Source organism: Parasteatoda tepidariorum, chromosome 10 (assembly GCF_982258835.1).
Source record: "Parasteatoda tepidariorum strain Cologne lab strain chromosome 10, Ptep-v5.0, whole genome shotgun sequence".
Lineage (NCBI taxonomy): Eukaryota > Metazoa > Arthropoda > Arachnida > Araneae > Theridiidae > Parasteatoda > Parasteatoda tepidariorum.
The window spans coordinates 49,898,902-49,912,966 of NC_141764.1; the positions used below are offsets into that span (position 1 = coordinate 49,898,902).

The following is a 14,065-nucleotide window of genomic DNA, read 5'->3' on the forward strand; positions in this document are numbered from 1 at the left end:
CTTGGCTTCTGTCTCTTTCTGTGCCTGAACTTCATTATCCTTAATTTATGGACATGAGTGTATTTTACGAAAACATCAGGAAACACTGATTATTTACTTACAAGCAAAAACCAACGAAAAATTTACCACGTCTTTAGTTGTATGTATTTAAATGAACGCAGTTTTATATTCTTGTATCATTATAGGGTTTCTCTAACGTATCGAGTAAAAATTTAACACAGTTTTATATTCTTTTATTATTATAGGGTTTCTCTAACGTATCGAGTAAAATCAGCGCATAAGCTGAAGCTCACAGATAAGCAACTGTTGCAATGGCTGTTCCCTATTCTGTTAGTGATGGCCATATACCTAGGCACTTGGACAATATCCTCGCCTCCTGCTGCTGTCTACATCAAGGATTGGGACCACATGAAATTCAAACAGTGTGATTATAATTGGTGGGACCACAGTTTGGCCATAGGTAGGTTGTCTCTATAGAGCTTCCCTCTTCAAGTTTTGTGATATATGTGATGGTCTATGGCACTTATCTAGCGGACTGTGAACCAAACAAATTTCATGAACCCAATTGGAAGAATTAATTGTAGCAAAGGACGCCATTAGTTTAAGTGAAATCAAAAGAACTAAAAACCACGTATATGTAAAATATCCCTTTAAAAAGGACAAAAAACAAAGATCCATTTTAGAAAGGATAAAAAAACATAGCTAAATAGTTTCTTCTTAACTAAGTTATAAAACTACCAAATTATTCAAAATAAATAGTATAAGTATTTTTTAACTCTACTAAAATTATTACTTAAGACAACCTAGCGATAGGAACAGTAACTATGCTGCTAGTGGATAGGGATATACTCGAGTTTATGGTGCCGCCACATGAGAGAAGTGTATATCGAGAGATTAAAAAACTTTTATGGTATAAAAATTAAAAATTTTTGAATAAATGAATAGCATAAAAGGACATTTGATATTCGGTTTATACTAAAAGTGTTACTAAATTCACGACAAATTAAAACACGGGACTCGTATACTTAGCTTAAGCTGATAACTCGTAAACACTTCTTAATCTTTGAACTCATAAACATTGTTTATAATAAACACTCATAAACCAAAACAATTCTTACAATTAAAATGCAGAAGTATTGTTTCTACATTTTAATTGTAAGCAGAGAACAATACTTAATTATGAAGTATTGTTCACTACTAAACAAAACAAAAAGTGCAAAATAATCTCCTACGCGAAACTAAAGCGAAAAGTATGTCAAAATTGTATCGTTAAAAATTTAATCATGCTTGAGCTTTCGAGCATTCATTTGATTGCGTTAAATATTCTTACAACAATAGAATAGACACGAATCATTAAATTCAAGAATGCGCAATGAATATTTCTTATTGGCATTAACTATCCTTAATGACATTGGCGGAACATAAAAGGCATTAAGGGCTTAATTATCTACGCTTGCAGCAATTACTTTGCAATCAAGAAGAATTAAATTTTCTGATACCAGTTGTTTAAAACTTAAATTTTTGTGACTCTCTGCCTGAAAGGAAGGACATATGTCCTAAAATAACGACTTTTCTGGAGCTGAAGAGCTATAAGCTGATGGAAAGTATTGAGAAGGGGCCGATAAAATGGTTGCCAAGCGCTAGTTCCTTATCATCGTAAGATGAATTAGGAAGATCTTCTCTTTTGGGGCGAAAACTGTTGCTGTCAATGACATGGTAAGCCTGCAGCATTTTAAAAGATTTCGAGATTTTGGGCACTCCATTCTGTGGGGATAAATTGCCCGATATATCAGAGTTAAAATCTAGATAATTTACTAGTTCTTTCACCATTCTAGTTGATGGACTTAAATATGATTCAATTCTTAGAATTTAACAAATCTCATTCTTAAATCCTAGTCTTTTAAAGATTTCAAAGAATTAAATTCATCAAATTGATAAACTAATGAGAATTAGAGAATTTAGAGGATAGCAAAATATAAAATATTAGAGGGGGATATAAGTGACATATTAGAGTTGTTAGATGATACATAGATTAGAGCTATTGAAATAAAAAGACAAGGTTCGTAGTTAAAATATTACGTGACACTAAAAAAAATAGAATATAGTTTATTTGTAAAAATTATACATTAGAAATATTAGAGAATAAAACAATTTATCCAAAAAATGATCGATAAAATTGACATCATATTACATTGAAGACTAGGAAGGTATTGTGAAATGAAACTGTGCCGAACTAGCAAGAAAAATAGCTCCCGATGACTTATTTTAAAGAATTATTTTAAATTATGAAAACTGCTACTTAGTTTAATATCAAAATTACTTAGTTAGTTAGTCTAAGTAATTAAATGACAGCCAACGTTTTCAGAGAAATGTGTTAATATAACATCCAATTTTTCCCATTTATTAATTTTAATAATATGTATTTAAAATAAGGAATGTAAATAATTCAAAACACACAGATATTAATCTTTTCTAAATCATGTCTTCTCAATGTCAGGTGAATTTCTGTTTCTGTTATGGGGTGTGAAGGTTTGCTACAACGTACGCAATGCAGAGTCTGTTTTCAACGAAGCTAAACACATAAGTTGGGCTGTACACAGTATTACAATCGTCAACATTATTATGGTTATGATACAGTAAGTTTACTTTCTTTATAATATTCTTGTAAACTCCTGTTTATGAATGCATTAATTTTAATTTTAATTTATTTTGGTAACAACGAAGCTGCTATGTGATATTTTTTATAATTAATTTTTGTTGTTGATGTAAATGAAAATACTACAAACTGTAAGAAATTCGTGGATAGAGGATTTGAATTACTTTTCTTTATTTCAAGTGTTCGTATTAGAAAATATTTCAACAACATAACTTAGTTAAAAGTTATGTCACCCATTTGGGTCTCAAATGAGCGTGTCTATGTTGCATGTTTTTATGCTGTATGCACGTTTATGTTTTTAGTTGATGCTGTGGATTTTATGTAGTTGAATAATAATAATTAATACATTTTAATATATCCATCATTTTAATATATAAGTTATACATTTAATAATATCTGTCAATTGCATTATATAAATTTATAATACTTATTTTCGATCTGTTTCTGTTCTGTTAAGCCTAATTCGAACATGTCTTAATATTTTTTTTGTACTCAGCGCATGTTTGATGCACAAATTAATTTTATTTCAAGAATTAGTGTGTGTATGCATTCTAAAGTAACCGTTCTTACCTTAAACTGTATCGTAAATATAACTTTACTGACTCTTGTAGTGAAAAGGGACATCCTAGTGCCAAACCTCAAGGAATAATCTATAATTTACCACACTCTTTTGGTTTAATTGAGCCGAAATAATTTTTGGTATTAAGATAGTCTAAGACTTTTTCCATTGCACATAATTGAATGTACATTTTTCTTAATTTGTTTACAGTTAATTATTTGAGAGTTACTGATATAATATGCTCTTTTTTCATAGCCTAGTCATACTTCCACAAGCAGGACCTGATGTTAAATACCTTTTTGGGTTCATCAGGACGCAACTCAGCACTACGGTCACCGTTATTCTCATCTTTGGACCCAAGGTAAATAAATACCTGTTATTGATGGAATGGTGTTACTAAATACCGGGTATTTGAAAAAAAAGGACTGAAAATTTGAAAAATAACATAAAGAAAAATAGGAGGAGCTACTAATATATAGTTAGCTGAAATATATAATTGTCTAGAAGCAGCAATCTTCGTTCGAATTTTGAATTATGTCTATTTAACCAATATTCACAAGTTACAAGCAATCCATATTCCATTCGAGTCCATACGTTAATCAAACAAATAGTTTTAGAGCAACAAAAACTGTGAATTTCCTTTTATTTTTATTTATTAATTTTTTTAGGGGCAACATTACCACATGACTTTGTCTATACGGTTTACTGCGAACACTTTTAATGTTCTTAAATTAAAATAGACCAGTATTTATAAAAAATAATTAGAACCGATGCTGAGAAAGATTGCAGAATATTCACACGTTTTTAATATTTTTGTCAAAAATGAAATTTGAAATTTATATATATATTGTCACGCAATTGATAAAAACAACGTGTTTCCATAAGGGCTTTTCAACAATTTTCTTTCTATTGTTAATGGTATCAACGCTGAAACATATAAAAGTACGCTAAAATATATAAAAAAAATTCAAGTTTTAACGTAAATATTAAGAACGGTGATTACGGCACACCCTATATATTTTAGGCATAATGTTTACCTGAATTATACCTAAAATACACTATCTGGAAGAAAGTGACGGGACAACTGTAAAGTTAGGTGGAGGAGGATTGATGGTATGGGCCTGTTTCTCCTGGTATGGGGCTGGCCCACTGTTGAAGGTTGATGGTATGATGAATGCCGATGGATACTGTGATATTCTCGACTATCATGTCCTTCCTACCTTATGGGCAACGTACGGTATGGATGATTGCTTATATCAAGACGACAACGCAAGATCCCATGTTGCAAGGAGAACTTTTGATTGGTATGTGAACAACAACGTTAAACGCATGGAGTGACCGGCGCAGAGCCCTGATCTTAACCCAATTGAACATCTCTGAGACGAATTGGACCGTCGGTTGAGGGCCTGCACCCCACTCCCCAAAAGCAAGCATGGACTATGGAACTTCCTGTTAAACATTTGGAAGGAAATTTCTCTTGCCACTATGGCTAATTTAGTGGAAAGCATGCCCAGAAGGGTTGCAGCTGTGATCGCAGCCAAAGGAGGCCCTACCTAATATTAATTTTAATAAATATGGGTTTATGTCGTTATAGTGTCGTGTCCTGTCACTTTCTTCCAAATAGTGTATATGACACTGTAAAAAATTAGAATTGATTAAATTAGAATTGTAAAAAATAAGATTGTATGACACTGTAAAAAATTAGAACGAATACATTTATAATTTTTTAAGATAAGTGCATTAATTTATTCTTCGCTCTTTCAATTGCTTCAACTTAAAAATAATTGTATTTTATTTTGTTTTAGTTTTATCGGGTCATTAAAGGACAGGGTGATGTGTGGGACAATAGAGCTCGAGCTCGTGGTGTCACAGCGTCCTTTTCACTAAATGGTGTGGGACCAGTAAATGAAGAACCACCTGACCTATATCAAGAAAACGAAGAGCTCAAAGTGAGTAACTCACACAACATGTAAAATATTTTTATTTAATTGTTTGGAATGCATGTAGACTGTATGTGAGTAAAACAATCCTCAGTATGTGTAAATTATTCACTGATTAATTATTTCCTTTACATAAATTTTTCATTCCGTGTTTTTCTTCCAATTTAATAAATATTTTGCATGCGTACACTGCGCAAAAAAAAACCGAATGAAACTAAATAACTTTTGATCCAATGATCGGATTTTCACATACTAGAATTAAATCTTAATGGCTCAAGGGGATGACCTTAAATATGCTAATGGATAAATGTAGACGGTATTTCAAGTTACAAAATCAGAGACAAAAACGTACTTTCTCTCAATAAACATACCTCTTTTCCCGGATTTTTAACCGGATTTGGATTTCTTACCCCCAAAATATAGGGTGTAGTCACAATCTCGGAAATATGATTCCAATAGTTTGAGCCGGAGATTCCTACAAAGTTTGGACCCCTTAATGTTAATTTTGCTTTTTGCGTATTTCATTATATCGCGAGAACTTTTTAAGCGAATTGAAAAAAATTTGCAAGTAATTTTAAAATTCGTTTATCCAAAGATAATTCCATGCAAAAAATAACTTTTAATGATTATTTATTATTTTTTATTGTTCTATTTATTATCGGTCGAAAAAAATTTAAATTGTAAGGTGTACAATTTTTTGCATCATTTGAAAGAATATAATTTTACATGGTAAAATATAAAATTTGAACAAAGTCGGTTGAATAGTTCCTGAGAAATTGAATTTCAAAAGAGTCAGATATTTAAAATTCAATTTCTCAGGATTCGACCTATTTTGCTCTTTTTTTACATTTTCCCATGTAAAACTATAATCTTTAAAATAATGCAAAAATTTTTATACCTTACAATTCAACATTTTATCAACCGTTATTAAATAAAATACAAAATATTTACTAAACATTATTTTTTGCATGAAACTATATTTATATAAACGAATTTAATAATTGCGTACAAAAATTATTCAGTTCTCGAGATATAGCGAAATACGCAAAAAGAAAAAATAACATTAAAGATTGCAAACTTTGGAGCGCTCGCCTGATCAAACTCTTGGACCATATTTCCCAGATTGCGGCTATATTTTTGGATTCAGAAATCCGAATCCGTCGAAAAAAGGTACATGTTTATTCAGAGAAAGTGCATTTTGGTGTCAGATTTCTTAACTTTCAACATCATCTCTCCTTATAAATTAACATATTTGAACTCACCCCTTCGGGCCATAAAGATTGAGTCCTAGAACGTGAAGATCCAATAATTAGATCAAAAGTTATTCAGGATGATCCGTTTTTGTTTTACGCAAGGTATATCAGAAATCTTATCAAGTATAAATGTTACGTTGGTGAAAATGTATTTTTCGAAATTGAAATTTTGCCATTGGAAATGAAATTGAAACAAATAATGATTAACTTAATTATAAAAGTACGTTCATTCGATTTATGTAAGTTTTTTATGTGTAAAAGAGATAGTTTGGAATACCTCAAAAAACAAAGCATTTTGCTACTGAAACTCTGTGATTTGGTCAAATAAATTCCAGACAATAAATTTATTAGATAGCAATTAGATTATAGAATAGGATAATCATTTGGGAATTTTACGACAAACACTATAAAAATTAAAGCATTTGAAAAATTTACAATTAACTAGTTATATTGAAAAAGTATGAATACTTTCAAAGTATTGAAACTTTTTATCTATCCTATCGATTTTACTTTTCAATAATAACTGCTCTGCTCGAAACCATTCAATAGTATCGACTGGAATCACTAATATATATATATATATATATATATATATATATATATATATATATATATATATATATATATATATATATATATTATATATATATATATATATATATATATATATATATATTATATATATATATATATATATATATATATATATATATATATAAACACAAATTAAAATGAAAAACATGAATAAAATAAAAAACTAAATTGTAGAGGAACAAGAATGGTAAAAGCAAATAGTCGTTATCAAGACACATCTATTGCTATAAATGCGATATTTCTGAATAAAGAATAATTATCCTAAGAAAAAAATTATTCTTTATATGTGTCGATATCGCAAAAAAACTATTGTCTGGGGGGCCTTAATGTTGGAAAGTCATACACCACATTCGAGGCGACAACTGTCACAACACATCGCTGTAGGGATGTGGTTCGTGAAGCCTATATGAAGTTGTTACGGGCTGTTATAGACCCAAATATCTTTTTTATGAACGATAATGCGAAGATTCCCAGAGCTCGCTGTTGCAAACGGTTCTAAAAATTTATCCAGCTTGCATGGTTTATAAGTATTGAAGATTGAGTTTGAAATTATTAAATAAAATACGAAGAATTATCAGGGACAAAACATTTATAATAAATAAAACAGGTAAAACCTAACGACAAGTACATAACAAAAACGTTCCATGAAAATTATAAACAAGCCAACTGATGCCACTCACAGCTTTTAGAAATAAAATAAATAATGCCGTCGTGGCCAAGAGTATCATTTTCTACACTCGCATTGTTAATGATTTTTCCTGAAGAGGATATCGCCCTATGAATTGGTTCTTGAGTTCTCCGATTCTCAATCCCATTGAACATGTATGTGATGATCTAGGAAGAGCTGTTGCACAGTGTACCACCTTTCAGAGCCCTCCAGGGATTACAAGTCGCGCTTTTGGAAAAATAGGCTTTGTTGACTCAAGAATTTATTGACACCGTCATGATATGAGAGCTCGTTATGAGGCTTGAATACACAGTGGTTATACTCTATATTAGAAAGACTTTCTGAAATAAAGGCTTCATATCTGATTCATGATTTAATACTTTTTGATATACATTACTCTTTAGTTCACAATTAAAATCTTTTGTCTTTTATTTTGTTGTTGTATTCGTTCTCCAATTGTAATATAATCCGCGCCAAATAGTAGCTCAATAAATAGTTCATCAGTTTTAACAGATTTTATGTTTTTGACCTTAGTTTCGGCAGTAGCAGTATACTTGTGCATCGCACTAGAACTGCACAATGGGCTACTGGAGATGGTCTTGAAAACATCCCTGAGAATGACCAAAAGGCATATGTCATCACCATTTTAATCCTCTGCAAAGAGGATGGCTCATCCGTTTTGGTAGCCAGACGATCTGCGCTCAAATCGAAAACTTAATGGTAGAACAGTTTAACGAGGACCTATATCACATAACCTCGGTCCCTTCGTAGGCCGTTCAAGTGGTCAACCACCCGCTCAGTATGCTTGACTTCGGTTGTTCCCATGGGAGCATGACTTTATGATTAGTTCACTGTGGAGTCATTAATTTTGAGCACCAGTGCATATTACTATTTACAACAATAAGACAACAGCATTACAAAGCATCAGTTTTCTTCGATAGTATTGGCGTAATCTATACTTTTCTTATGATACTTTTCAGATATTAAGTATCGATACAATATCACTACGAGTTACAAAAATCATCTTATTTATTTTAGGCGCTAACGCATGTTAAGTTCATGAAAATAAGTTTCACTTATCTTACGGATCACCTAATATTTTAAACTGTTGAAAATAATTATTTTCCCTTTTCTTTTACAGGAGGAAGTTCAAAAGCTTGCCTCACAAATAGAATTCATGAAAATTGTCCACATGGAAGTGAACAATCGTCATTTAAAACCAAAACATGGCGGCTTTTTCAGCCAATCTACTAGCAATCAGAGTCCAGTTATCAAAAATATTTACATGAAATTCGAAAGTACGGACTCACCGGGCTCTAGAATTTCACCTGCCGCTGAACTTGTCAGTGAAAAAGTGTGAAAGCTATTATGAAACTCAGCTTTCGAGGAAAATTTTATAAGTGGAACCGCACAGCTGTTGCCACTCAGAGGAAGAAAATCCTCCTAAAATATTTGAAAAAAGCTTCCGAGTTCGTCCGGGAAAAAACGTAGACGAAATCGAAATTGATGTACGAATTAAAGATGGAGTAGTTCTATTTCTTAATATTAAGAAATATCACGTTTTGTCTAGCAAATTTAAAAAAAAAGATTGCTCTTAATCTTTGTAAAATATCATTTTTACGAATTTCCATCTTCACAATTCAGATGTCTTAAAAGAGTTTACATCTGTACCATCTTAACGTATTTTATAGCAAATATTTCTTTTACATGTATATGTCATACACGTCAAACTTTTAGTTGATTTATCTTAATGAATGATGCTGATTCACTCATTTTATTTACCGTTTTAATACTTATATCAGAATTCAAATATAGTTGAAAATATTTTGATGTTTCATTGAATAAGGTGGAGGTCCATGGACAATAATTTTAAAATGATCGCTCATATTTAATTGAAATAACAAAAAAAAATCCTATGTTTTACTAGCAAGGGATCCTTCTAACGTGCCACTTCATTATCCATCTTCAGCGTTAATTGTTCTGTGTACTTAATTTTAAGAAATTAACACGGAGGGAAACACGGAGATGCGGAAGAAATTAAACAAAGTTACTACAAAGGGAAAAAAAAGAATATTTAAGAAGTTGGAGGAGTAAGATCGAAAGCGTTTTCTTTTTAAACTCTGTTACGTAATCTTCTTCGTGAATCATGTTGTGTGACCCTTTTTTTTTTCTTCCTTTTTCTACACTCTCGGAAATGAAACTTTCAATTTTGACGTTTCAGCAATTCTTGAGCTATATTTCGCTGATTATGAGCATTATTTCGCCAAGGAATCACGTGAGTTGTGACAAAATGTTTTCTCATCTCGAAGCCTCATCGCTATCTCCCCACTTGAAATCAAAAATAATTCTTAATTTGACTAAACTAGAAGGACGAAATATTCCTTGCTGTTCACGAAATTCTTTTTCTCGCAGAAGTATCGATAGTTATTTCGTCACTTTGACGAAATATTCGCTCAGAGCATATACCAGGAAATGGTTTCGTCAAAAACCAGGAACGTTTCCTGAAACTGGAGTGAAATTTTTACAGTGTAAGAAATAAGTTTTTAGTAGGCATGTTCTTCAAACATTTTTTTCATAAAAACAATCGTATGTTCTTTTTTTATGTTCCTTCATTTGGTGCTATCATTTTTTCACATATTCGCATGATTTTTTAAGTTATTCTTAATAAAAATATTTTCCTTGAATAATTTGTAATAAATCACCGTGTTAATTTTGAAATCAATTCTAATTTTAAATAGAAAAATCATGTTTTGAATTCCTTTTTAAAGAATATAAATAATAAATGGCGTTAATTTTTTGCCGAATGTAACAGAGTTAAAAAGAAAATAAACGTTTTCGATCTTAATCCACCAACTTCCTAAATATTCTTTTTTTCCTTTGTAGTAACTTTGTTTAATTTCTTCTGCATCTCCGTGTTTCTCTCTTTCTTTTAGTGTTTCAATGCTGAAAAAGCTGCTTCATTATATGACTGCCAAAATGTTCATGTGTCTATTTATATGGCGTTATTTGCCTACTTTTCTCATTGTCTTAACGTAAGTAATTAAATAAGATGATCCATATTTATACATTCAGAATCAATTTTTTTAAGTTTTCGCAAGCTTTTGACATCGCGAATTGTAAAACACAGCAAAGCAATATTATTAACAAATATTTCTGGTGCGGTTGCTGTATAAACTTTTACATTTTCATGCTTTTAGATCAATACAATCTTTCTTGTAATTGATAAAAACAAAATTCTGACCATCAGTTCATCCTCAGCAGTTTACAAAAATTGATTTTAATATATTTCAAACTGGCGACTAAAAAAAATTCTGGACATCCGCCTTATTTAGATAACTAACATAGCATAAAGGTACTATTGTAAAATGAAAGAGCTATTTGTTGCAATAAACTGCTAACAAAGACCAAAACTTAAAAACTCAAATCAGTTCACTCTAAAAAGTCATAAATTATTATTTTGTCTCACATTTTGGGAACAATAGAATACTTACTATCTTTGTCTGATGTTAAATTTAGGTGTTCTCTACTAATGTTAAGCATATTAAGGGAAAAACTACTTTAATAGAACCTTTGTGAACAACAGCCTTATTAGAAAGAATTTTGGAATAGAGTCACATGATCATGATATGGGTCAACTATTCTAGCCCTAATGTGTATTGTACAGTGTACTCTATAAGTTATCCAGAATTTATTGTATGATATTGAATTTGTAAATCTTGCAACAGCAAAATGAAAATTTTACTTCAAATTAATATAATGTTATTTCAATTTTTGTTTTTCCAAGAAAAAAAACTGCCCAATTTTTTTAAATACAAGAATTATTTTGTTTTCTATAATATTGCATCATTTTTAATCGAACACTTGTCCATTTTCTTAAATATGCGCGCTTTTGGTCGATGCATATTTTTAGACGCAGCATTAGTTTTTGAAGTTCTATATTATGCCCAGCTCTTCGTCATAACCTTGAAAACATTGAACCTCTTACTCGCTTTTCATTAAATTTGTGCAATAGCTTGTCATACTCTGCAAAGATTAGCACCCAGTGACTAACATCTGTTCTAAAAATTAAAAGAGTATTTGACTGGAAGACTATTGAGCTCAGCCTATGAAATGAAAGATGAGGTTTATTGCAAGGACATGGCGTGGAGCTGGTATGACATAGAGTGAAAACTATCCCAGGAACAGATATAGCAATTAAGTGGCGATTTGTAGGCATAGTAGGCATGTTCAATGTTTAAAATTATCTAAGGTTATATCAAATAAACAGGCTTTAATTTTTTTTTATTGCCCTTAACTTTGAATTTTTTTTAAATATCTTAATTATTTTTCATCTAAATTTTAGTATGAAATCCGATTTAAAACATTTAACAATTTTTAAACACTTATGTCGGGTTCTAGAAAATTAAATTATAAACTTCTTATAATTCCAAAATGTATTTTAAATTCAAGTGAGAAATCTTTTACTGAGATGTCTGTAATAATAGTTCATTCTTACGAAATTAGAATTTAAAATATAGTCCATATTTCTTGGAACCATAAAAGTGAGATTTGCATACACTATTTCTTGCTGTTAAATGTTTGAAACATGTGCATGTTTGTTACACTTAGAGTACAGACTTGTTACTAATGAAATATTAAGGTTCGTATCATTTCTGCGCACCTAGCACTAATTAAAAATTTGCAAACTATCCTCTAAAAAAACGTTGAATAATACGGATAGAACAATATTTTAAAGGGCATTGCGTAAAACAGAAAAAATTTGTCAGATTTCTAAAATATGAATCTTGGTGAGTTTTCTGACGAGTTCCTAAACGAAACAATAGTACAGTTAATTGCCTGGAGTAATTGCAAAAAGGCGGAATTGTCTGGCGCGTGTTGAATCAAATTATCGTTCAAGTTTGCTGTGTTCCTGAATTAAACCAGATTATCGTACTTCTTAAACGTTATTACACAATACTTAGGTTCAACCTGATCGAAAAGATGATTCAATTTAAGACTTTATTTAGGTTTAAGCAAATTAGTACCGTATTCTGGTTCAAAGTACTGGTATAATGGTTAATCGTTGAACTATTTCTCCTGAGAATATAATTGAGGATATTTAATGGGGATAATATTGAACACAATGAAATGAAAAACAAAATCAATGCTTATGGATTTTTGTCATCCAACATCGGAAAGATAAAACTTAAAAAGGCAAGCTAATCACGTCGACTTAACTTGAGGTAACTATTTTGATGTGGTTTGTCATTTTTGTCAAAACATGTGGCGCCATCTGTCCTTGAAAATTCGAACCATTTCGCGGTTGTAAATTTCATTGTTGCTTTACCTATGAGCGAAAAATGTGGGACTTATCATTGTCTCGTTATGAACTTTTCAGTTGTCTAATGACGTATTTTAATTTAGCGGACTTTCAATTACTTGACAAGGTACAAAATATCATATTTTGAAAACCTGGCAAAATTATTTTGTCTCCTAGTTTACAAACACTTAAAAAACAAAACCGAAAGTAAGGAAAATTCAAACGCAACTTTCAAATAAATGTGAATATTTTTCTTAATTTTTAAAATTTTCTATAGTATTTAATTTTGTCATAATTATTCAACTTACTTTCGCCACCGGTGATTTAGAAAATATACAGAAACAGGTAGAAATATACGATTTGATATGCTCTGCTTACGAAACTTATTAATCATTCTCACTAAGTTTCAAAGTTAGTTACGAAATTTATGAAAAATGGCGATGCTGATTAGGAAAAGCTATAAAACAAGATCTTTAAAATAACTACCCATTTGCAAAAATGAAGCGGCTCTGTCTCAAGATAGAATTTAACATACACCCGTACCAATATTTTTAGTTGAAATGGTTTTACAGACAGCAAAGCACATTACTTTATAAATTACAATCAAAATCGTCATCCGTAGAAGATTTCTGTAACTATTTTTGAAACTTAGTGTAAATAAAAATTGGTTTCCAAGAAGAAAAAAAAACGCAGCAAACAGTACATTTCTATCTTCTTATTTGATTTCAATCATTTTTTGGACACAAGGTTAATATGAATGCTTTGATACTTTTTATATAAACACAGTCATAAAATAAATTAATACCTTTAAAATCAACTACGAGTTTTTTACTTTAAATTTTCTCAGTTGCACAAAAGATTTAAAGCTTCATGTTACAATTATAAATTATTTAATAAAGCAACATATCTTGCTATTCAAAATGTTGAAGAATGAAAATAAAAGACTCAAACTTTTACGATCTTATTAAAACATTTGAACTTGATGTTATATATCTTATAGAGTACATATATTTATAAATATTCCATGCATAATTATCGAAATATATTGTAATATAATAAACATCAATAAATTATATTTAAATATGCTCTGATTTTAT

General features: G+C 30.5%; 1 protein-coding gene across 1 annotated transcript in view; it reads left to right on the plus strand.

Annotated features, from left to right (window-relative positions):
• The window catches only part of LOC107456269 (putative G protein-coupled receptor CG31760), a 263,150-nt gene extending 253,413 nt beyond the window's left edge, over positions 1-9,737 (plus strand). The window contains exons 10-14 of the mRNA XM_087153064.1: positions 246-460; positions 2,498-2,636; positions 3,471-3,576; positions 5,021-5,164; positions 8,811-9,737. Of these exons, the coding sequence (XP_087009190.1) occupies positions 246-460; positions 2,498-2,636; positions 3,471-3,576; positions 5,021-5,164; positions 8,811-9,029 (823 nt within the window). The 3' untranslated portion in view covers positions 9,030-9,737. The remainder of the gene's footprint in view (positions 1-245; positions 461-2,497; positions 2,637-3,470; positions 3,577-5,020; positions 5,165-8,810) is intronic.
• The last annotated feature ends 4,328 nt before the right edge of the window (positions 9,738-14,065 follow it).